Below are 26222 nucleotides of genomic sequence, written 5' to 3'. Positions count from 1 at the left end.
TATTTTTTTAAAGTATCTGTATGAATCTTGTGCAAGAAAAAAAATGTGTGTGTGTGTGTGTGTGTGTGTGTGTGTGTGTGTGTGTGTGTATTTTTAGGCTTTTCTGAATCAAGGGTGCTGAACTTAAGGTATTTCTCTATAGCTTATTGCTGGGGGATTTTTTTTTAAGTCACATCATTTTTTATAAAATAAAAATAAGATAGCTTCACTGTAAAAAACGGTAGGGGGAGAAAAATCAAAGGAAAAAGTGAATATTGCCAGTAATCCAACCACCCAGAAATAACCTCTGCTCATATTTTGACACACTGATTTACAGCCTTCTATATATTTTTAACGTATATGATGTTATTTTTGTGAAGAAAATGCTAAAACATCAATCCAGAATGCCTGTCTAGGAAATTCCATAGGCTAGGACAACATTCTGGAATCTGATTTTCAATCACAAAGGTCAGTCGCCTCTAGGATAAAACGCAAGTTACATAATAGTCAAATTTAATATTGAAATCCGAATAACAAAACGTTAACCTGTTTATATTCTACAGCTCTTTACTTTTGTCAAATGTTCCTCCCAAAACAAAGCACAGCTACCTGCTACTCCTCCCAAGTCTGCTTTTAAGGAGAGCATGGGCTAGACTAGACACCATGCAGAAACGCAACAGGGGGAAAAAAAAAACAGGAGAAAGGGAGACTTGCTCTGTGACTTTGTGTTTGTAGCTAAATGATGCCCCACGTCCTGTGAGCCTCAGCTCCTCCTGGGTCTGATGCCGGCGTGGAGCAGGGAAGAGGCTAGAAATGCTTTTGGTCATTTTTTTCTTGCCTCTAGTTAATCCCTTCTTGTCTTCAAAACACGTCGAGGGATGGCTAACAACAACAGCGCTTATGGTGATCCCAGCAAACACTGGTTCTGTGCTTACTCTGGGCCCCTTACTGTGCTCTGCGCTTTATACCTGACTTCACTTAATCTACAGAAGACGAGTAGAAATGGGTATGATTACTGTGCCCATCTGACAGATGAGAAGACTGAGGTTCAGAGAAGTTACAGGTAATTTGCCTGTGATCACACCGTCAGCAGTAGAAGAGTATGGATTGACCAAGAACTGTCAGCCCTGCAGCACTGCCTCCCTGAGGGGGGTCCACCCTACAGGGGCTACCAACAGCGAAGAGGACAGAAAGGAGGGGACGGAAAGGAGGATGAGCAAACACCCAGGCTGTGGAAGTTGGTGACGGAAATACATTTTGGTTTGCTTTTACTTTCAAAAATAAACATTTTGTGAAGAAAATTGGTACACGATACACCTTCATGTACTCATGAGGCTACAAAAAAGTAAAATATTTAACTAAATAACATTTAATAAATAGACCTAATATTAATGTTGAAGAATTTACACGGGAGTCTATTCTAGCAGGCTTTTTAAAAAGAAATACAGCATTTCCGATCTAATTGGTTTTACATTTATATTGTGTTACATTCTGCTTTTCTCGCTTAGCATTCGATCATGACATTTCCTCTCGCCTTCAAATATTTCTCAGAAATGTATTTTCAGGGCTACATAATACTCAATCATCTGGGAGTTATCAGAATTTATGTAACTTCCCTGAGTTGTTTCTGAATTTTCCCTATAATGAATTATGCTCTGAATAACATAGTTGTAAGTAAAAACAATTGTATCTATTTTTTAAATTCTGGACGTTTTAAATGCAGAGTGCATCTGTAGAACACACAATCAAACGTGGTAAAAGAAAGCAAAGCAAACCTACAGGAGAGCATGTATTGTCCTTAAGTGACTTCATAAATCAATCACCACTGACACAGACATTGATTAAATGATAGGTCTTTCTTGAGAAGTCTTTCTCAACGCGAGCATTTACTCATTCTAGAGAGTGCAGAGTGGATGCGTAACACCAGAGCAAAGGGAAGAGCATGTGAGCAGGGGTAAAGTTTGTCAGCATGGCCTAAAGCATCCCGCCCCTCCTCTTAGGAGAGCTGAGGATGGTCGGCCCAATACACCTTCAAACGTCACTGTTCCAGCAATATCCACAGTTAATTTCCACTTTCAAATTCCTGAGATGGATTCTGCCTTCGCTCTCAAGAGTTTGGAGGGATGGGTCAAGAGAACGGTTTTCATGGCCCTGGCACTTTCTTTTTCATACTCCTTTAGAGAACTGTAGTCTATCTTCATTCCATTTCTAAAAATCACTAAAAATGGTATGTCTGTCTTCTGCTTAGAAAAATATTTATATTTTTACACATTAAAATGCATCTGCTTTATAATACGGTAAAGAGGGACAACTGGGTGGATCTGTTGGTTAAGCGGCTGCCTTCGGCTCAGGTCATGATCCCAGCATCCTGAGATCGACTCCCACATCGGGCTCCTTGCTCACCAGGGAGCCTGCTTCTCCCTCTGCCTGCCATTCTGTCTGCCTGTGCTCTCTCTCTCTCTCTCTCTCTCTTTCTCTGTCTCTGACAAATAAATAAATAAATAAAATATTATAATATGATAAAGACTTTTATTCAAGAAGGTGGACGGACTTGAGAACTCACATACACCTAGTCAACACAAACGTGGGTGCCTAAGAAGACACACGCGCCTAAATAATCACACATAAAGGTTAATAATAGGATACCTGGAAGGTAAAATCCTGAAGGATAGAAAGTAGATGGAATTACAGATTAAAGAAAGAAAAGCAAGAAATCGCAGTGAGTGCAGCTTCAGAAGTTGGGGTGGGTAAAGGGCAGCGCCACACTCAGGAGGGATGGACGCTAGGAAGACGGGGGTAAGGGGGCCACAAACCAGTGAGCTGCACACGACACGGGGGAAGCAGTCAGTCCTCAGTCTCTTCCCTACCACTTGCCAGGTCGAAACACTAAGAGGTGGGTGTCTGTCTCAAAGGGCAGTGGTAACTGTTGGGAGCTAGACCAGCGGGTACCAGATGGCAAAAACAAATTCTACCAAACTGGAGTGGACGCTGCAATGCACCTGTCAGACTTCTCTCCAGGACTGAAGGATTTATTTTCCCAGCCTTTGGGGACAACCTTCAGCTGTCAGTTCCTCTACAGAATCTCCTTGGCTCAGGACAGTCTTCTCCCCTAAGGTCACATTTCTTTCCTGTGGGCCACACGGTGCCAGATCACCACTGAGCCATAAAGGCCTGGCTCTCTCACCAAATTCAAGACACTCTGAAGGGCCATCGTGGCTGTGGAGTTTCCCAGAAACTAGATGAGTGTTTGGTGAGACTGCATCAGAGCCCTGTTTCTCCTCTACCCGGTCCTGCTTGCTTTCCCTCCCTTCCACACGGGACAACCCCCAAAGCACTCCCTAATAACCTTCCTGCACACCACTCTCCATCTCTGAGTCAGCTTGCGAGAGACCCCAACCAATAACACCACCCAAAGTTCAGGCTTAGACCCCTGCAAGACACAGAGACACAGACGGAAAGCTTAATAAACCCAAACACTTCCATACTTCAGAGAGAAGGCCAGCCACTGAGTCACTGCTGGTCATAGGCCTTCTCCAAACATACTACACAAGAATAAAAACAACAAAAAAAACACTGGACACTGATGTTGGATATAGTAAGGCAACCCCATACTCCATGTGAGAGAGTTGACATAAACACAGAGGGAAAGCCTTCCTAAAGACGGTAATGCTTCAAGCCTTAAAAATGCCCTCAAAGACTTCATCTCATTGGATTTTCATGGTCCCAGGAGCTGGGAATTATTCAGCCTTTTCACAGACGTAGAGACTGAAGTTCGGAGTGTGACCTTCTACACTTGAGCCCCGGAGTCGTGTCTAACTCTCCTCAAGGACATAATAAAAGTAGAGCTGACCTTGGTGTCAATGTTAGTATTGAAGGGCTGATCAGCTCATGAAATACAGCATCATATTGATATAGAACAGAAAAGTTATTAATTTGTAGTTAGAAGATGCTTTTCGCTGTGGTGAGCATGACACGCTTGCTAATGGGCACCGATGGCCATTGATTTAGGCTATTAGAATAGCAGCTGGCCTTCTTCAATCAACCAAGCAAGTGTTGTCCATAACCAGGATGGACCTGGCAAAGGTCCAAAAACAAAGCAATTTGCTACTTTCCATTTCCCTAAATCCATCACCAAAATAACAGAGCAAACGCTCCCATTCAAATCACTTTTATATACGCTCAGGCTGAACTAGATGAAGGCCCTTGGCAGGCAAAACGTTCAGTATCCACTTTAGTCCTGTCGATACACGAAGGAATCAAGCCAGGCCGGTACCATGTAAATGTAACGGCAAACATTTTAATAATAAACTAAAAACATTTGGACCCCTCGACCAGACACCTGTACCCGAGCCACGTTTGGGAGCCCATCACTGAGAAACATTAACTGATATCAATAACCACCCTTTACCAACCAGTAGTGGATATCAGCCTTCGATCAACCTTCAGCTCCTCATTGGATGCTTGCCTTTTAGAAGAAACAGAAGCCCAGAGAACTTAAGTTACTTCCCCCAGGTCACAGAGCTACCAAGGGTGAGAGCTGGCATTGAAATCCAAGTGCTCAGATCCCAGAGCCTGGGTGTTTGCCGGTCACAGATGCTCTGAGGACCAGAGCTGGGGTGGTGAAAACCACGTGCCCGGCCTGTTCCGCTTCCGACAATGCTGGCTCCTCTCCCTGGAACGGTACAAAGCTGGCGGGAGCTGAGGAGGTAGAACATATATTTCGCTGCCTTTTTAAAATCCTCGGTGAAACAGACATGACCTTCTTTTAAATGTCTCCATCTGCGATACTCTGGTGACATACAAAAGGGCACAAATGCTGAAGAGGGAGTCTTGGCGCTTTGGACTGATAAAGACAAAAACATGAGGCGTCTTGTACTCTGTTCACCAATAACTTCCCAGAGGTTTGTAAATTCCCATGTCTCTGGGCTCCCTGCCAATGGCCAGCCTCGATGCCTCTACCTCCACTCCAAGCTACCCGATCCTTTAAAAAATTCTGACCAAGACAGGCAAGATGTCTGAAGCCACCAAACCACAGGAGGGGTTCCAGAATCAATTTCTGTTCCTAACTCCTGGGTGGTTACACAGTGGCTTCCTGCCATCTTGTAAGCCCGGATCTGTGCCCCAAGCAAGAGGGACCGTCCTATTGAAATTTACCAGCGGCGTGCCTTTCTTCGCAGATTTTCCTAGTTGACCTGCTCTGCTCTTTTGCCAGAGGCATCTTTTGCCTGAGGGAGGATGAAGATGTTGAATCAGGAATGCAAAGGGAGTAAAAGATTTAATGTTCAGTGTAAGCACTTAAGCAAAACAAGAGTCTTGAAAGCCAGACTTTACTGAGAGAGAGAAAGGCTTTCTACTTTGCAAACATGGTCCTGGAAGCCTTAGGTAGAGCTAAATCAGGGTTTTATGGAGGAGAGGTTTCCTCCCATTCTGAGACCTTTTAACCTGCATGAAGGAGACAGGGAAACTGCTGGAGAGGGAGACAGATGGGAAGGTTCCCTGGGTCTCCAAGAGTCTGGCTTCTGAGCTTGACTCCACAACTGTTACACAACAGAACTTATTTTAAATGTATGCTGATTTCCAAACATTTTACTCTACTTTGTTTCCTGTGAGCTCAGCAGAATGAGAAAGACCAAAAGAGAAAAAAGTATTTCCACTGTTCCCCCTCCTCTAGAAGAAAGGCAAGATTTGGGTCTCAGAGGGGCAGGTCTTCCGTAACCGCCTGTTGAGAATGGAAAGGCAGCCTGTTTCCGGCGTGCAGGGAGACTCTGTACCTCAGGGAGGACGGGATGAGCTCTTTTTGGACCGGGAAGGGGTTAGGTTCTGAGTCTTGTCTGAGGCATGTCCACATTCACTTCGCACTTTTCATACTTTAAAGTCCCGAACCTTTAGTCACCAAATAAACAAACAAAACCCCAGCATTCCCCACTTAGCTAACTCAAAATATTTTCCCCATTGCGTATTCCTATTACGGTTCTGTAGAACTGCCTGGCAGAGACACAAGTTTGGGAAATGCCAACTTAAGAGCACACACAAACGACCAGGGACTGAGAACAGAAACCACCCACGTGAACACGGCACAGCCACGCGGAACCAAGAACTAAGACCACTCTGTCTGGACGTAATTGTTTGTTCCCAGAAAATTTTTCTGAAGAAGAAGGGTAAGACTGAACTAGTGAAAACCTTCACTGGTCGTTTCAAGGCCTAACAGTCTGCCCTCTAGGACATTTATCAAAAACAACTTAGAGGACTTAATTCACGACTTACCTAAATACCTTGTCACGCCTACCGGTACATCAGCATGTCCTGAACTTGACCAGATGTCAGTTTCCTACCTTAAATCCTGAGAGCCTGGACCCTCCTCGCAAATGCTGTAATATTTTCATTCTGACTTCCGCCTTCTGAAACGTTGCTAAGAGTTATCGAGACGGTGTTCCCTATGAAAATAAGCTTTATTAAATGTACCTGGGCCTTATTAACGGAGTCACCTGGTGATATTTTAGGAGGTTGTACCTTGAGCTGTAAGACACCTGTCTGAAAAGCTAAATGTGGGAGCCCAAATGATGTTCCAGCTCCGTGGCTCGTAGACACCTTTTCCTTGGCCAAAAACCAGCACTGCCCCGATCCCTTGCTTGCTTGGGCGACAGCTCTCCGAACTTGGGAACTATGTGACCGCCCCTGACCTTTGTTTGCGTAGAGCCCTTTCTTTAGGGAATGGGCCTCTAATTAGTAGACCTGTCTCCCAGTTCACAGAGGGGGCTCTCGACCCAGTGCTGAGTCTATCTTGGGGCTTCTCTTCCCAAAATTTGAATGAAAACACGCCAAACTGGAAGGTGAATGGAGCTGTGCTAGTCCTATAGAGTATGCAAAAGTGAAAGCATGGTCCACATACCCCAAACTCTTGTAAAGGGCCTGTGACAAGATAAGCTCAGCAAACTAAAAGCAATTTCACAGAGTACTATTACGCTTATTTCGTCTAGTTAAAAGAAGGGCCGTCTGTACCCCAATGTTTATAGCAGCAATGGCCACGGTCGCCAAACTGTGGAAAGAACCAAGATGCCCTTCAACGGACGAATGGATAAGGAAGATGTGGTCCATATACACTATGGAGTATTATGCCTCCATCAGAAAGGATGAATACCCAACTTTTGTAGCAACATGGACGGGACTGGAAGAGATTATGCTGAGTGAAATAAGTCAAGCAGAGAGAGTCAATTATCATATGGTTTCACTTATTTGTGCAGCATAACAAATAACATGGAGGACATGGGGTGTTAGAGAGGAGAAGGGAGTTCAGGGAAATTGGAAGGGGAGGTGAACCATGAGAGACTATGGACTCTGAAAAACAATCTGAGGGTTTTGAAGGGGCGGGGGGTGGGAGGTTGGGGGGACCAGGTGGTGGGTATTGGGGAGGGCCCGGACTGCATGGAGCACTGGGTGTGGTGCAAAAACAATGAATACTGTTATGCTGGAAAAAAAAAAGTTTGCATTTTGTATGTCTTTGCTTTATTTTCATTTTTTAAAAAATTTTGTTTATTTACTTGAGAGTGAGTGAGCAAATGAAAGATAGAGCCCCGAAGGATTGGGAGAAGCAGACTCCCTGCTGAGCAGAGAGCCCAAAGCAAGACCTGATCCAGAGGACCCTGAGGTCATGACCTGAGTGGAAGGAGGACACTTAGCCGACTAAGCCACCAGGGAACCCACTTTATTTCCAATTTCAGAGAAAAAATTTTTATTATATCATTAGGAAAAGTTGTTTAGAACTTGAAAGTAAAGCAAAATGTAGGGTTGCAGGGGGAGATGTTCTTTCAATGTCACATACAGGCCTTACCCAACATGTCCCTCATGGATTATCTGATTACCTAGGAAAATGGAATTCATTTTCCTAATGGAATTAAGAAAGAAATCGTGCTAACAGAGTCAGGGGGTTCAGTAGGGGAAGCTCTCAGACCCTACCCTTTGCGGCTAATCGCAGACCCAACAGGAAGAGAGCTGAATCAAGGACCCCCTACTATGTCCTCGGGGGAAGAGAGACTCCCCACTCCCCAACAGCCCAGACAATGAGAGATGGTCAGACTCAGCCAATGAAAAGCCACCATGATTCCAACTCCCAGTGTACACCAGTGTTTTTTGGTTTACAACAACCTTCCCAACTCATCCCTGCCCCGTGCCCCACCCCCATGAAAGAGTGGCCCTCTCCTTTGTGCTGTGGACTTGCCTAGGGTTTTCTCACAGGTCACCTGTCCTGGGTTCCAGTTCTCTGCTATTACTGGTCCCCCCCTCCTTTTTTTTCCTGTTAAAATAACTAGTAGTTTAATTTTTAAGGTTAACATTCTTGTTCACTATGTATTGAAGGTTGCAGATGTAGTGAAATTATATGTTGATTTGTAGATCTCTTTATAGTAGAGCTGCCAGGAACGCTCCGCAGAAAGGATAACTCTGAAGGTTACAGTTACCGGACCGCATGCCCTTCCCTGAAGGCCGTTGCTCTGCCATCCCTCCTGAGTATGGCAACGGCCTCGTTCTAGCCCTCCTCTCTTGACACAGGGAATGACCACTGGGCCACATCCCCATAGGGATCCACCTGTCAATCCCAGTTGTTCCCTACTTCAGCCCCCCTATTCGTTGTCTTGTCCACTTCCTCCATGCCTAGAACGTGATGCTGACTCCCTCTCCCAGCCTGGCTTATCCCCACTCACCCTCGCTTTCTGTTTTTAATCCAGCAAACTTCCTTCCACTGAAAAATGCAGAGCTAACCATATTCCTTGGAGGTTTTGACTCATATTTTGAACTGTTTTTCAAGCACTAATTATTTTTTTCATGTTATTCAGAATCAATGTTCCTTATTTGGAAATTCTCCCACCCCTGTGGATTTAATGTATACATATGAAAATTAAAACCACTTTTAGCTAAAAATAGATCCTCGGGGAGGGCTCAAGAATCAGCTGACACGCACAGTTAGGAGGAAACTGGATGGCTGACAACTGTTTTGGCTTCGAATGGGAATGAAATAGGCTGGTGCAGCGGTTGGCCACTTTTCAGGGGTGGCCTGCCAAGACATCATTTACTAAGTTGCTCACAAGTAGGAGCGGCTTGTGGGGGGTGGCTAGAACCCGGAGTCGGAGGCACTACCACACTCTGCTGCCCCCAGAAGCAGCTGGCATGTGAAGAGTCCAGCTGAATGTTTTAGCACAACTGAGGTCTGCAACTTTTCAAGGGTCTCTTCTCCTACGGAGTGCAGTCTGCCATTCTCAAATCCAAGAGCTTCGGCATACCCGAAGTGGAACTCATTTGGCACAACACCCAACCGGAACTGATGTGGTGATCCTTATTTATCCTACTTAGGGTAAATATCCATCTGTTTTCCCGCAAAAATATCTGTTTTATTACACAGGGTTGCCCCATACACCCCTGGTGGAGTCATGTAATACGGAGTACATGCATGTTAATAGCTCCCTAACTTGCAAAACATGCCCGATCTTGGCTGGGGAGACTCCCTTCTCAAATGCTTTTCAAGGAGCATCCTTTTAACATGTAGCCCAAAGAGACCCAATCATGAGTGGTGTGTGTGTGTGTGTGTGTGTGTGTGTGTGTGTGTGTGTTGGGGGGTTGGTGGGATCGCTGGTCCCCCTAGAACACGAGAGTACCTATAAGGGAGACCTGGAGGAAGTAGGAAGAACTTGTGTTCTTCATCAGAGGAGACAAGCTTTGCCTCTGTGCCTCCTTTGGTAGACGCCGGCGCTGCCTGTTCCAATAGTATCGCTCTGCAGACATCCCCCTCCCTGGCCTTACGCTTTCAAATCATGAAATATGCTGACCTTTATCTAGAGCTTGCATGTGGCTGGCAGTGTCCTAACACATTTGCTTGTGTTATCTTGATTAACCCATGAAACATCACCACCATGTTACAGATAAGGAAACTGAGGAACTAGGGGTTGGCTGGAAATGTCACCATTGTAAGTGATGAGAGTAAGCAGTCCAACTCGGGCGCCCACACCATCAGTCCTATGAGGACCTCAGGGACACCCCAATCTGTTCTCAGTAAGAACAGGAGCACTTCTGTGGGAGGAAATTGGATATGGCTTTTCATATGGAGAGCGCTCACAGGGTCGGGAGGTCACAGTGTGTTTTTCACCATTGGCCCTTCTTCTGAGATGTTGGATCCTTTAATCAACCTTCATGCTCTCAGCTGTAAAATGGGATTTACAATCCCATCTTACAGAACAGCTGATTTGATTAAATGGATAATATGGTAGCCCCTTTCCTGGATCAGAGAATCTCAAAATGAAAGACCCATTCTCATCTCAGGGGTCCTGCATTGTGTGGTCCCTCGGCCTTAACGTTCACCAACCCAATCTTCACGGGGGGACCCCGGCTCATAATACAGTCCTCAGCATCTCAGAGAAAACTTCTTGGTGGCCCATTCTGTAGTAGTGCTCCAGAAATCTCCATCATATGACTCTGTCTTATTTCCTTCCTAGTATTTTCATCAGATTTTCGTGTCTTGTTTTCCTGTACTCTTAGGTGTTTATTCTTTTTTATTATTATGTTACGTTAGTCACCATACAGTTCATCATTAGTGTTTGATATAGTGTTCCATGATTCATTGTTTGTGTATGACACCCAGTGCTCCATGCGGTACGTGCCCTCCTTGATACCCATCAGCAGGCTCACCTCCTTCCCTCTGAAAACCTCAGTTTCTCAGAGTCCACAGTCTCTTATAGTTCGTCTCCCTCTCTGATTCCCCCCTCCTTCAGTTTTCCCTTCCTTCTCCTAATGTCCTCCATGCTATTCCTTATGTTCTACAAATAAGTGAAACCATATGATAATTGTCTTTCTCTGCTTGACTTATTTCACTCAGCATAATCTCCAGTGCCGTCCATGTCGATGCAAATGGTGGGTATTCATCCTTTCTGATGGCTGAGTAATACACCATTGTATATATGGACCACATCTTCTTTATCCATTTGTCTGTTGAAGGGCATCTCAGCTCCTTCCACAGTTTGGCTATTGTGAACATTGCTACATGAACATCGGGGTGTATATACCCCTTCTTTTCACTACATCTGTATCTTTGGAGTAAATACCCAGTAGTGCAATTGCAGGGTCTTAGGGAAGCTCTATTTTTAACTTTAAGTTTTAACACTGTTTTCCAAAGTGCCCACACCAACTTGCACTCCCACCAACAGTGCAAGAGTATTCCCCCTTTCTCCGCATCTTCTCCAACATTTGTTGTTTCCTGCCTTGTCAATTTTTGCCCTTCTAACTGGTAAGAGGTGGTATCTCAGTGTGGTTTTGATTTGAATTTCCCTGATGGCTAACGATGTTGGACATGTTTTCATGTGTCTGTTAACCATTCCCATCATGTCTGTCTCTCTCTCCACAAGAATGAAAACTTACAACACAGAAGGCAATTTACAGGTCGTAAGCTGTGCACTTAGTGCAGGGCATGACATAAGGCAGGTGACCATTCTGTATTTCTTAATTGACTAACTAAACAGATATTTGAGAATCCATGTCATTTCCTTTTCTATATCCTATTTTTGTCTCCAGAAGGAGAATGTGAGTTTGGTTAAATAAAACAATTGGGGATATTTTGATGGCCAGTATTTGCACCTCTCACCCTTTTGCTTGCAAGCCAACAAAAATTTCATGAAAATTAAGATGAAAGGGACAGACAGAGGGCACCACAATTATAAGAATGGGTATAGATTTGGTCTGTTACAGGATAATAAGATCTTCTGCCTTCTCAAACTATTTAAAGCCATGCTTCCTCTTTCCTACTTTCTGTTTTGATGCCTTACTCATTAAGAAGCTCAATTCCTGTGGTTCTAATACCTTAAATTAGGAGATGCTCCTGTAACATCCGTATGTTCCTCTATTCTTACTCTTGAAGAAAAACAGAAATGAAAGAGATTTATACCAGTTACAGAACTGTGTGAGCAAAGATATACTCAACAGGTTGAAGAGTGGGGCCATATGGAATTACTTTGAGTTTCATAGTCTTAATGAGGCAACCTGCTCACCGGCATCACCAGTGAGAAACCCGGTATGCTGGCTGTCCTCATCCCCTGTCACCTAAGACCCACTTCCATTTGTGTGAGTGCTGGGTTCTAAAAATCCGTATGCATGGGCACAGGCTGCAGTCAGGGGATGCTGGAACGGAAAGGGGCCTTAGCAGCAGGGCACAACACCTGCACAGTGCACTCCTGTTTCTGCCAGCCTGGCATCATTCCCTTCCTTCAGAGAACAGCATCTCCACATCCCCAGGCCCAGCCAACAGAAATACCACATCTTCTTGGACACTGAGATTGGTTCGGGAATAGGCACGTGAGCCAAACCTGACCAAAAGCGTTAGCCATGAGAAGCTTGCCAGAACGCTTGGAAAAGAGATGCTCTGGGTAGCGAAGTTGGAAGAATAAAAGTCTGGGGCTGCTGGTGACCGTTTTGGAGGGAAGCCCTCTGAGAGTGGGGGGCACCAACACTCCAGAAAGCAGAACTGAGGAATGAGAGGTGATCCTGAGGACATCATCAGAGGGTCTAGATCCTGGTGTTCCTGAAGCCAGTTCAAGCCTCAAAAACTTCAGTCATGTGAGCTGATAATTTTATATGTTTTTGCTAATGCCAGGTGGAGTTGGGTTATTTTGGATTGGATCACAACGCAAACAGCTCTGGTATAAGGAGACTAATATACCCTTATTATACAAACGGGGAAACGGAAGTCCAGAGAGTAAATGGGGTCATACGAGTCAGTGAACTGGGAGAGACTCCTGTGATTATGCACGTCTTTTAGAAAACTTCTAGATGTCTTCCATAATCTAGACCCTTGGATTTCCCTGGGGCTCTGCTCACACCTTTATTTCATATACAGGTGCCCCTCAATCATACTGCCACCTTTCCTGCCACCTGTTCTCTGATCTACCTCCCAACCATCCCCATCTCCAAACTTCTCACATGACTCCATGCCCACCCCAGCCCTCCACACGCTTCCCTCTCATTCGCCTCCTGTTCTGAACTTCTGGAAGGCTGGCACACCAGCTAATTCCGTGGCCCCTCTTTCACACATTACATGCATTAACTATTCAAAACACTGAAAACCGATTTCAAAGTCTTCATTGACGGCAACCAGCCCATAGCCCTCCAGCTCTCAGCACTGTTCTCTGCTTCCTTGACGGCCGAGGATAGCTACTGTCAGTAACAGCAGTGGTTTGATAGCAACAGTACATGCGATTGGTCTCTTGTGGCATATCATTCGATCCACACACCAGTGTCGGGAGCAACAGTGACTTCATGGCGTGACGTTAGATGCTTGCGAGGGGCAGGCGGCCGGAATGAGGAAGCCGACTGCATGGAGGAAGACAGTGGAGACTGAGGGGCCACAGGGAAGCCCCAGCTACTATTACTGATACACTAACTTCTGGCAGCTCACATTCTAGAGTTTTCCATAGACCAGCCACTCTTCAGAGCCCTTTCTATGGATTCACATTTAATTCTCAGAGCAAACTAATGAGGTTACTGCCATTACAATATTCCTTTTACACATGAGGGAACTGAGCATTGAGGCACAGTGAGGTTTTTGTGTTCCTCTAACTTTCTGAAAGTACCTAGTTGATAATGGGCAAACCTTGGATTTGAACCAGGCAGCCTGCCTCTGGGGTCTATGTTTCAGAGGTCTGATCTTCCCAGAAGTTATGAATTTTGGAAAGTGAAATTCTCAATGTTGACAACAAATTTCTCTTCGTTAAAACTTTTTCATTAAATTCTTCCATATGGAGCAGCCACACAGGACATATCTGTGGGGCAAATTTAGCCCAAGGTCTGACCATGTGATTTCTTTGGTCTGTTTATTTCTCCCATTCTGCGGATAAGAAAACGTAGGCCACAGGAGCCCCATCTACATTTCTCACCTTCTCAGGCCCTCTTCCTCCACGACTTTATCTGCTTCCCCTCTTGGAAGCATAACAGAGCACCCGAGTCCAATGGAGGGTCTCTAAGAAATTTGTCACATCCCTCTCCAAATGCGTCTGTGTTCTTTTTATTCCGTAGTTATTTACTATATCACCTTACATTTAGGAAATAAGGTGGTTAATATCATGGATTTTTGAAGATTCTAATAATGTGAATTGACTGGATTATTAGATTGTTACAAATATGATGGTGGGCTGGAAGGGCAAACTTGTCAAAATACTACATTTCTGCAGGGCTCTATTTAAAGATAGGAAAACGTCTCATTAATGTAAATAGGGGTGTACGTACTGAGCCAAAGTATAATAATCACCCTCATAATGTGGAGTGAATCCAGTGACATCAGAGTAATGTTCCTTGGCGTATCGCAACAGTTTAAGCAAACATACCACTCGAAACTCTACCCATACTCAGATCCAGGCAGATTGCAGTACAGGTGATGTTAAATCATTTCATTAATCATTTAATCAATTTCCCAACTTGAGGGCAAATACAAGTTAGTAGTGCAAAGTACAATCAGAAAATAGAAAATAAATTATTGGGTTTTTTTAATCACTACAATGAAAAACAAAAATTAAAGGACTTGGCAAGTATTCAAGGATAGAGAACATAGACAGACAAAAGCCCAAGTGAGCTTAAACTCAGGAAACAGGCATTTTTCCACCTGCCAGTTGGAAAGTTCATCCATTTATTACCATCCAAATGAAATCTTTTCAGTGGGGTCAAAAGGGCCTTTGTTTTGACATTTAATTCACTGGCGATGTATTTCCTACGTTAGGATGCAAAACACCTCTCACACTGCTTTCTCATTAATTGCCTTCATTTTTCAAGTTCCCTGTTTGATTTATAGTCAATTAAAAACACCCTCGAAAGCCATGACTCATGTATGTTAAGTACAAATATGATTAATGCAAAACCACGCACTCCATGGATGGCCTGACCACTGGCCAAAGTCATGGTCAAGGTAGAGTGACCCACCAGTGCCCTGGTGAGAGAAACCCAGGAGGAAGGTGAGAAGCCAAGAGTGCAGGTCATGAGCAATCTTGCACTAACTGGATCTGTTTGAAACAAGGAAAAGGAGGTACTTTTTCTGTATTTTTTTAACATTACAGAGGAAGAATGAAACTTGGCTGTGAAGAGAAAAAAAAATAAAATGCATTCGAAATCCTCTATCACATCCAGGTTGATGAAAATAGATAGGAAAATGGAGTGGCTCATCTCCTTGCTCTGTCACCACTGCCATGAACAAAAACAAGACACTAGACTAAAGAACTCTAGATAAGAGCCAGGGGACTAGAATCCTGGGTTCAAATCTTGATGTTGCCAAATATGAGTGACACGACCTTGGGTAAATTGCTTTGCCTTGCCCAACCTTAGTATCCTCACCTGTAAAATGGGCGTATGAGAGAATTGTATCCCCTGAGGTCTGTTATGAGGTTTAAGGAAGGCCCCTCACACTTAGAGAATACCCAGTAAATGCCAGCTGTGAAGGTTATGGATGTCACACCGCTCAACAGTTGTGGTGCATTTTATAAATCCCAACATCTATTCCCAAAGTATCATGCTTCTTCCGTTTTCCAGAAATGCTCCCTCTCTTCTTGCTGTCAGCGTGGGCGTATCGCCCGTCACAAGGAAATCTCTTAAGACTTGCCCCCGCCTGCCTCTCTAGAAAATGAACATACTGAAACTTGAGAAGAGTATCAGGAAAGGCAACAGCAGAAAAAGTAATTTCAGCCTAATGCACTTGATATGTGATTTCCCGATTTCCCGCTAAAATGAGGTAAATAAGAACACTTGGCACATTATTTTACAAAACAAAATCGACTCAAATGAAAGAAGTGCCTTCTCTGCTGTAATTAGTCCATTTTCTTGTTTCATTTGTTTTTTGGTGCCAAATGATCTTTTACATATTTTTTTTAATTTGCATTTTTTGCCAAATGACCTCTTACAATAAAATTCTAACCAAGTAAATGGTAGTATTCTCCCTCCATCTCATCTATTTGCTTGGGTTTTTCTGTTTTGTTTTTCATATCCAGGCTTAGAAAAATGTTTAAAAAATACAATCTCATCAATCCAAGATTTAAAAAAAGAAATATATTGGTCCATGAAGTTCAAATCCTAAAATCACTCATTTCTTCAGATTTTTAATGCCCATGATTTATCTTCTATAAAGCCTGGCTTAGATGGCCATTGGAGGGACATCGAGCCCATCCCAGGTCTATGGATAGCAGGACTAACAAGAACAGGAGCAGCGGCAATACTGACAGTCGTAGGAGTGGCTTTCATTCATTCATCACTAGGCTGAGTATTTTTCCATCAATTAGCATCAACTCTAAAAGTAAGGACCACCATTATCATTTTTAGATGAGATAATCCAAACTCAGAGGATGTGAAGAACTTGCTCACTCATGGCCACAAGCCAACGTGACTGGTGAATAGAATATGTGCAGAAACTACATAGGTCGGGGCGCCTGGGTGGCTCAGTGGCTTAAGCCTCTGCCTTCGGCCCGGGTCATGATCTCAGGGTCCTGGGATCGAGTCCCGCATCGGGCTCTCTGCTCAGCAGGGAGCCTGCTTCCCCCTCTCTCTCTGCCTGCCTCCCTGCCTACTTGTGATCTCTCTCTCTCTCTCTCTCTCTCTCAAATAAATAAATTAAAAAAAAACCAAAAAACAAAAAACAAAAAAAAACTACATAGGTCGTTTTTGAGCTAATGTGGTTAAACCTCCAGGATCTCCTACCTACACCTCTTCTTATCCCCAGCTCAGTGACATAAGAATGACTAGAAGGCCCAAGATGGCAAGACCAAGTTGGAAGTAGCCTGATTCCTTAAGTTCCTGCAATGGAGAGCCCCCTCTTGGAGTCTAACTACCCAAGAGAGTAGCCTGGCCAGCATCCTCGTGACTGGAATGAGAAGTAAACTTTTACTCTGTCAGGTCACTGGGACTGTTTGATACCAAGCCTATTCTAAGTAGTCCAAGTGTGTTATTGAAAGTGTAATTCTATGGGTTGTACGAGTCAGAAAATGACAGGTGTTGGCGAAGATGCGGAGAAGGGGGAACCCTCTTATGCTGTTGGTGGGAATGTAAGCTGATGCAGCCACTCTGGAAAACTGCATGGAGGTTCCTCAAAAAGTTGAAAATAGAGTTCCCCTATGACCAGCAATCACACTACTGGGTATTTACCCTAAAGATACAAGTGTAATGATCAAAAGGGAAACCTGCACCCAAATGTTTATAGCAGCAATGTCCACAATAGCCAAACTATGGAAAGAACCTACATGTCCATCAACAGATGAATGGATAAAGAAGATGTGGTATATATAGACAATGGAATACTATGCAGCCATCAAAAAATTAAATCTCGCCATTTGCAACGATGTGGCTAGAACTAGAGGGTATTATGCTAAGCGAAATAAGTCAATCAGAAAAAGACAATTATCATACGATCTCACTCATATGTGGAATTTAAGAAACAAAACAGGATCACAGGGGAAGAGAGGAAAAAATAAAACAAGACAAAAGCAGAGAGGGACACAAACCATAAGAGACTCTTAATCATAGGAAACAAACTGAGGGTTGCTGGAGGGGAGGGGTAGGGGATGGGGTAACTGGGTGATGGACATTAAGGAGGGCATGTGATGTAATGAGCACCGGGTATTACATAAGACTGATGAATCACTGACCTCTACCTCTGAAACTAATAATACACCATATGTTAATTAATTGAATTTAAATTTTAAAAAAGTATAATTACACAAGCTGTATTTTAGGTGAACTCAGGTGCAGCAGTGTGTGTGTGTGTGTGTTTCACAAAGAGTAATTCAGGAAGGATAAACAGTAAGAGACAGAAAAGTGTCTGTCTTTCGCTGCATAGTATTCCATTGTCTATATATACCACATCTTCTTTATCCATTCATCTGTTGATGGACATGTAGGTTCTTTCCATAGTTTGGCTATTGTGGACATTGTTGCTATAAACATTTGGCTGATCTAATAATGCCTAGATGGCCAATGGGGTGTCCTTTCTGGACTCTTGAAGTTGGAGCTAGTTCCCATTAATAGAAGCTGGAGGGTCAAGAGTATCGTTCCCCTTAGCTAACTCGATCATAGATCTTGCCACAAGGCTAGGAAGATGTGTTTGAGCTGATGTGGTCAGGGCAGGAGAGTCTGTTCTATAATTTTGCCAACCATAGATAGTCAGTGCCTTATCACCTGGTCCTTTTCCACCTCAGCTGGGTGGCTGGTCAGTTTTCCAGGCCACTTATTCTTCTGAAGCCTGGGTGTCAGCTGGGAGAGTGTAACCAGAATCAGTGTTCAAATCTCATGGGGCCAAGATGATGGGTACCAGAATCCCATGATTTTCATATTACAGAAGAAGCAACAGTACTAACTCATTAAGAGAATTCTAGGTGTGGGAGGCATCTAGGGACCCCCTACCTTGAGGAAACCCCTCAAGGATCCCTCCCTGAGTCCAAAGGCCTTGAACAGATGTCTCCTGAGTTTCTGTCTTCCACGCTATCTTCCCCTTTCTTCTTGTACTTCTCATACAAAAAAAAAAAAAAAAAGGGAATAAGCACATCTACCCAGTTCATTTTTCAAGACTGAGATGAAGGCAGGAAACTTTTGTCCAAGTTATCATGAGTTGGGGGCTTTGCATCACACTGTGAAAGGTACAATGAAAGAGCTCCCCTGGTTACATTAGAAGAATAGTGGGATACCATGTTTTGATCCTAGAAGCTTGTTGAAAAATGGCCTTTTAAAGATGAAAGCAAGTCTAGTTAGTGGAAAGGAGAGTAGAATAAAGAGTTATTTGGATGTGAAGAAAATAAAAGGCTTTAGAACAACTGAAGGAAAGATGTATTGGAGTGAACAGTGAATAAAATATTAGGGAAATAAAAGGAGTGGAGGTGACCATTAGTAACAGTTAAAGTAGAAAAAGATAAGTCATTGAGAATTGAGGAGAAAGATGAAAAAGGATAAAAGGAAATATTACTGTCTGAACAAAGAGAACAGGAAGCCATGGACAGAATAAACATTTTCTATGGCCTGCTAAAAGCTGAACCCAAAATTGGTTGACTATAAGTCTGGGGGTATGGGCAGATATATTGTGTCTGTCAGGCAAAGAGACACCACTTTCGGACAACCTCAGAGAATGGTAAAAAGTGTAGACATCAACTGATTGATTATGCTGTGTTTACACCTTCCGCAAGACAAAACTTTACAATCATTGGAAACCAGAGCTCTTAAATATTGTAAAGATAAAGCAAAGCTGGAAAGTACAAACACCGTAAATGGAGTCCGAGAGATGTTACTAGCCTAGTGTCTTGTAACCTCTTTTAGTACCTACAACTTCAGCTTCTACGTATATGTTGCTAAAATAATCCTAACCATTTCCTACATCTTGGCATGCAACCTCAAGTATCTAAGTATTTTAAAACTTTCTGGTTCTGTTTGACTCTTTTCCATTTTCATGCAGACATTAGCTTTGTGTCCATATGGCTTTCATCCTATGAGCACCCACCACGCAATTGTTTCTTGTTAATCTCGTTTTTAGAGATAGAAGGGTCTTGTGTTGAACCCTAGGGGAATGCATGGGAGAAACAGAGAAAGAGAGGGGAAGAAGGAAGGGGGAAGAGCAGGGGGAATGTTCATGGTCTGGGGGAAAGATTCATCAATACTCAATTCTCCAGGCTTTTCCTTTCCTCTGGAATAGAGCAATACATTGCTATTTCTTCTGGAAATCCAGATTTTCCAAAACAATATTCAATGGGCATTCTCAAGTCTATGGAAACTTTCTTCTTCATTTAGGCACAATTAACCTCATTTGCAGGGTCTAACTCATAACAACCTATGTTCGTTGCTTTGACAGGAACTCAAAAGCACCAGACTAGATGTACTCTTGGTATTTTTTTTTTTTAACCCTAGTAATACATATGAACCTACAGTTTCACTGAGAGGGGGCTAGTCCGATTTTGCTGATCCAACAATTTACATACAAATTCATATCTAAAACTTTAAAAATCTTCAATTCCCCTATCACTGACTTTTCCTGAACGTTCTATCATTGATAATCAAGCCAGTCCCATTTAGCATTTACTAGCTTACACAGAACCAACAACCATAACCCGCTTAATTACTTAGGGGATTAAAAAAAAAACACAGACACACACAAAACTGTGATATTGGAATGTACAGTATGGTCTAGTTTAAATTAAAAAGATCCCCCAAAGTATGATTGTTTCCAGCTTCTCAGCGGTGAATTAAAAGCTGTTTGGTGTTGTGAAAATTACAGAAGCAATCACATTTATGGGCCTGCTTTGCATACCAACTCTATTAATTTCCATACTCAGGGTGGCTTCGCATTTCCACCCATGTTAATATAGATGCCATTTGGGATAATTGCTTGTAAAAAAAAAAAAAAAGGAAGAAAGAAAGAAAAGGGAGACAGAGAGAGAGAGAAGGAGAAGAAGCAAGGAGATGAAACAAACAGATGAATGGGGAGAAGAGCCAGGAAAAAAAAAAATGGTTCTCTTAAGCAAAGTTCCCTTTGAAATACCTTGATTCTGATAAATAGAAGAATCAAAAGACAAGGGTTCCCGATGACCTGACTCAGGAGTCACACTCAGGGATCAAATTAACATGAAATCACACATTGTAATTCACTTATTGTGCCAGGCCTGAACCTTGTCATCGCCGACTCTAATTGCTGAAATGATTTCATTGGTATAATTACATCGAGATGTTCGCGGACTTCACCTTGGGTACCTCCCTCGACGCTCGGCATTGCATCTTCATTACTGTGCTCCTTTCAACCCACCAAATGCGTTTCAGCCTCACAGAACCATCCAATCAAGCAGGCTGGTTTTATTTTGTTTTGGTTTGTCTTGCTTTGTTTTCCTTTTCTTTAAACACACCAGCCACAGAGCACTGGAACGCAGGAGCACGGTTAGCATGGAAGGCGAGCCTGAGACTGTAAAGGCAAATGCGCAATGATCTTCCCTGAGGGACCTCAGAGCATCTGACCAAATTAGACCATTGTTTTCACATTCTACAATCCCAAATGTTAAAGAATGGTGCTCCAGAGCTTACAATTTTATCGTTATTTGTCTACCATCAATTTTAGATTCTATTGTGCTAAAACAATGCTTGCTCTGCACTTAACAATGCACTCCATGTCCTCATAAAGATAAAACAATATGATACAGGTATTAAAAATAGAAAGAGATTATAACCACAGACCTGAAGAGAGCATATTTTAATTGGAATTTGGGGGGATTTGAGTTTAGTCCACAAAAGAGCCAGTAGAGGTTTTGCATGTCTCTGAAGACCCTCTTACTAGCCTTCAGAATAGGAGTTTTGAATTCCTCTGACCAAAAATTCCCAGAAGCCAACATCCTGCTCTCACCATTGTTTTGATCTAACATGAGGCATAAGAAATCCCAGTAAAACAGCACATCCTTGGGAAGGCATTGGTTTTGCTCTCAGGGACCTACCCAGGGGAAATGGATTTAATGTCCTTTGCGTGGAGTAGCACTCCTGTTGGAGGCTGGCAGTCTCCTTTTCTGGGAGCAGTGGGGAAGTGCTCACCAGTGATAAAATACTCGAGAGATACACAACCATTTTCTTCACCTCTCAGCCGACAAGGCTCTAATTCAAACGTTTCCACACTGGATCAGGCAGTGACACATAAGGAAAATGATCAGAAAACACTTCGCTTAGGGAATACCGCATCCTGAGACACATTCTTAGACTTTGGTGAATTCAAATATGAGAACAGACCCAAAGAATCACCGAGTGACATTGCTTACAGTTTAGAATCGCCTGGTCCTCGATGAACTGAGCGGGCTGGTTGATATGGAACACTTTCTGCTGAAATCCAGGCGTGCAGTCCAAGTCTTCTGCAGATGTTAGCAGCAGCACCTGAGAAAAACCGAAGCCATCAATATTTTAACAGCGGCTTACGTGTTTGCCCCACTAACTTCTACCAAATCTGTGACTTTTAGAAATGAGCTGAGGTTTTAATTTCATTTCCCAAATAAAGAGGTAAGTTGATACTTCTCCAGTGGCTGCCAACAATTTGCTTTGGCAATGAGATTTGGAAACCATGCAAATGGGAACAGCTGCTGTAGTTTCCATCAAGTTGCTGTTAAAGAAATAACTTTGTCAGATTTTTACACCTGCTAAGAATCTCACCACGGTTTCTATGTGTGAAATTTCATTACAAAAACAGTCAGTTTCATAGGATGCCCAGGCTAAAAGCAACTTCACTGTCATAGATGCAAAGGAGCAGTGCCATCTTTAAGGAGGAGGAAAGCAGAATATTCCATTGGAAATTATTTCCCGAAAGAATTCGGGGCCCACTAGACCTTCATGATCCAATACGGTGGCCATGAGCCACACTCGGCTACCGAGCACGTGAAGTTGTAGCTGGGCTGAAGTCATCAGTATAAAAGATATGTTGGATTTTGAAGACTGAGTACCAAAAAGAAAAATGGTGTAAAATACCTAATTTAATCATCTGTATATGGATTACATGTTGAAACAATAATATTTTACAGACTGGATTTCATAGATATGTTATTAAAGTCAATGTCACCATTTTCTTTTTACTCTTATAAGTTTGGCTACTAGAAAAATCTAAAACTTACAATTGCTTCTAAAAGCTCAGTTTTTTTCTTTACAAATTCTTGGGGTGCTTCATCCCAGGGTCAAAAATTTAGGCTGCATATTTTGGAATATACAAGTATGTGACACACTCTTGGACAAGGGGTGATTTAGGAAGGTAAGAAATAGTTTCCGGTTTAGTAGGTAAAGATTACAAGCTCTGTGAAGATGGGAGGGACCTCTTTCCCCCCAACTTTGATACCAGGCACCTACTGCATTTACTGGCCCAGAGATGATGCTCCATATTACTTAACACATAAGTGCTAACGTTTTCCACGGTTACTATATGGCGAGCACTATGCTGTTTGTTATATGCATCATCTCCTTGGATCTCTACCTCAGCCTATGATGTATTTAATATTTCATAGGACAAGGGGCCTCACATTCTAGAGATGCTGACACTTTGCCCAGGATGGTGCAGTTAGGAGGACGGGGGCCAGGATCTGAAGCCAGGCTTACGTGTCCTCTTATCTGGATGACGGTCAGAGCTCCTCCCAAGCCACCGTAGGCTTTCCATGTCTTGGGGTGGGATTTTACTTCTTTTTTTTTTTTTTTCCCCGAGTTGTTTCTCTGAAACCTGGGGAAGGCCGTTTTAACAGAGCATGGTGCCGGCAGAGAGCGTTTGGAAATTCACATTCTCAGCAGAAGCCCTTGACCATAACTGATGAGAATCTGTGCACAAATACCCCAGCCATCTCACCCCCCAGGAGAGAGCTCTCAAAGGCAGTATTCTGTCTCCCTGTCTCCACGTGCGGCTCCAGCTGCCCACGACAGCATCCAGTGAGAAAACTCACCTTCCATTCACTGCCTTCCCTTCCCTGACTCGTTTCCTCATGAAATGGGAATTTCACGATTCCCGGGGTTGTCTGACACCACCCCCTCCAAAAAAAAAAAAAAAAAAAAAAAAAAACACTTGCACTCAAATCTTTGATTTACTGCCTGCTTCTTGGGAAACCAAATTTTGATCCTGCATTGCAAACTCTTAACCACTGGACACAAGCTGTTGAAGAAAACTCATTATTATTCCCACCAGCAAATTCCAAAGAGTGCACAAAAGGTTGGAATGCCGTGGAACCAGGGCTTGTCTCTAAATACCAGCCCACTGAGAGGCACTGAACCCCAAGGAATGAGAGCGAGAATTAATCTTCAGAGGTTCATGGTGTGGCTGGACCGAGGAACATCAGAGAAATTGAAATGGGTCAGTCATCACCCTGACCAACATCATCTTTCAAAAAATCAAAGGGGTTAGGATATTCTAGTTCCATATTGGAGCAGTTCTGCTTGTGAAACTTTCCCTTGCCTCTAGAGCAGACTCTGGGAAGCATAAGATTGCTTCCAAGGCAATCATAATGCTGACATCCCAAGTGGCACACACACAGAATGCAGATTCAGGACTCGGAATAATTTGCGGGCAATTCTGCAAGCAGAAAATCTATAACTGGCCAACGCTAATCCAGTTAAACAGCAAACGGTCAAAGGTGGCCTCCAGGCACCCTGTGCCTACAATTATACCTTAACCTTCTAATCAGCTAATTCTGCCCTCAACCCCAGACCAGTAAATCAGTCATCCCCTAGAACTATGGAGATGCCATTTCTCTAGCAATCCTGAGCATAAGGATCTGGAACGGGTTGAGGGATTGGTACAGTGGACCACCTGGATCTTGTCTCTCTGGAGCTCTATCTCTGTCCTAATACCTGGGCGGGCTCTATTCAGGATTCCTCCAGAGTCATAAAGGAAAAATAAACCTTTTCCAACAGCTGACCATCCGGGAGGGTGGGAGTGGTGAGAGGACTCCCAGAGGCTTAGCTTTTATGTGCAAATTCTTGGGTCCCGCCACCCACCAAACTCATAAGAGAAAAGCGTGCAGCACTCTCCTGGGCAACGTGTGACTTTGTGCAGCAAGAACTAGTCCCTCCTCCCTGCATTCATTCATTTACTTATTGCCCCAAACTTGTTCATCTCCCGGGATTCAGCAAGCACTTGGCTAGGTGCTGTTCTGGAGCTTATATAGAAGCATAATAAGGCAGGAATTAGAAGCACAAACTCCAGAGGTTCAAATCCTGGCCCTGTCCTTTACTGACTGACAGTAACGGAAATAGGGAGACTAAGATGTGCATTCAGAGGAGCTGTATGGATCCAGCGGATGGTGCATGTGAACTACAATAGGGGCGCTCATTCAGTTAGGCGTCCGACGCTCCCACGAGATCACTCACGGGTTCTCTCTCGCTTCCCCCCCAAAATTTAAAAAATTTGAAAAAAATATAACAACTAGAATAGTGTCCCACAGGATAAGTGGCCAGCAAGGGTTAAATGTTCATGTGAACTAGAAAAGGTGACAAATCACAATTTAAATAACTAACTAGAATTTTAACTTGAGAGGAAATTGTAGGTGTCTTTGAGAGCACGTAAAAGCTAGGGACAGCGAGTTTAACTTCCTCTAGGGGGACCAGGGAAAGCAAACCCATGGAAGGGACATTTCTGCTTTGATCTCAAAGATGGGTCAGAATTAGCTAGATAAACGGAAAGGAACATAGACTTGTCTTTTTTGCCAGCACACTCTTTGCTTTCACGTATAAGTTCCTTTGTGTCTGTCTGGGTTTCATGTAACACATCTCTGAAATTAGAAAATTGCATTTAAAAAAGAACCCAGACTAATTTAGGGGCTTCCCAAAAGCTGAATGTCTGACTGGGTAGTAGTGGTAGAAAATACTACTGATTGCTAGTGCCCTTGACTTTCTAGCAGAATTTAAGCATGAACTGGTCATGGATACCCACTTGCCAATTTCAACCATACTGAGTTTGGTGGAAGATTATGAAGAAGCCTCCCTCAGTGGTTTAAAGGTAAGTGTTTGTACATTACCCCCCAACAAGATGAAGCCCCTTCTCCACCACCATCAGGTGTCACTCTTATATATACGCTACGGGGACATACTTTTCTCCAAACCCTCTTTGACATTTCCAGAATATATGCTATGAACATTCTGAATTTATCTTTAGTGCCTTAGAAATAATGGTCTTCCTACATGGTTTTGGGTTCATTTATGCATTAGCTTGCATCTCATAAACAAGAAGCAGCCAATACACCTTTGAAAGCTCAGCAGTGGTCAAATTTTATGATCACCGAAGGATTTCTATTATTTGAAAATTACAATCAGCCTGCTTATGAAAGCAGATTCATGTTCAGACCAACTATAAATAAGGGACACAGCCACATCAGTTCTGTGGGAATCCCGGTTTATTAGCTGCCATTTACCAGCTGTGACCTTGGGCAAGTAACCTTCTGTGTCTCAGTTTCCTCAGATGAAAATTGGAACAATCATAGTACCTTAAAATTATTATGAGGACTAAATGAGTTAATTGTCTTAAAAAGCCTTATGTCATTCAGGGCATAGTAGTTGCTCAATAAATGTTTGCCATTATTATTACCATTGTTTCTCTATATTATGTTAAAAACAATAGACACGATTCACTGATACCACATTCCCTAGGGTAGACATTGACAGATATCATCCAAATATTACTTTTTTTGCTACTCTAAAACTGGCCAGTGTATAGACTGTGCTCAGATATATTCAAAGGGAAACAGCAGGGGCCTGAGTCAGGTAGAAGGTGGAGG

At 43.2% G+C, this 26222-nt stretch overlaps 1 protein-coding gene across 1 annotated transcript in view; it reads right to left on the bottom strand.

The window, feature by feature from the left end:
* Positions 1 to 26222, bottom strand: part of LOC111152768 (cadherin 13) — a 991753-nt gene that overhangs the window by 751846 nt on the left and 213685 nt on the right. Inside the window, exon 2 of the mRNA XM_022511391.1 lies at positions 21750 to 21861. Coding sequence (XP_022367099.1) covers positions 21750 to 21861 — 112 coding nt within the window. The remainder of the gene's footprint in view (positions 1 to 21749; positions 21862 to 26222) is intronic.

Source organism: Enhydra lutris, unplaced genomic scaffold (genome assembly GCF_002288905.1).
Source record: "Enhydra lutris kenyoni isolate GAN:26980312 unplaced genomic scaffold, ASM228890v2 scaffoldscaffold30, whole genome shotgun sequence".
NCBI classification, from domain to species: Eukaryota; Metazoa; Chordata; class Mammalia; order Carnivora; family Mustelidae; genus Enhydra; species Enhydra lutris.
This window is presented reverse-complemented; position numbering and strand designations above follow the sequence as displayed.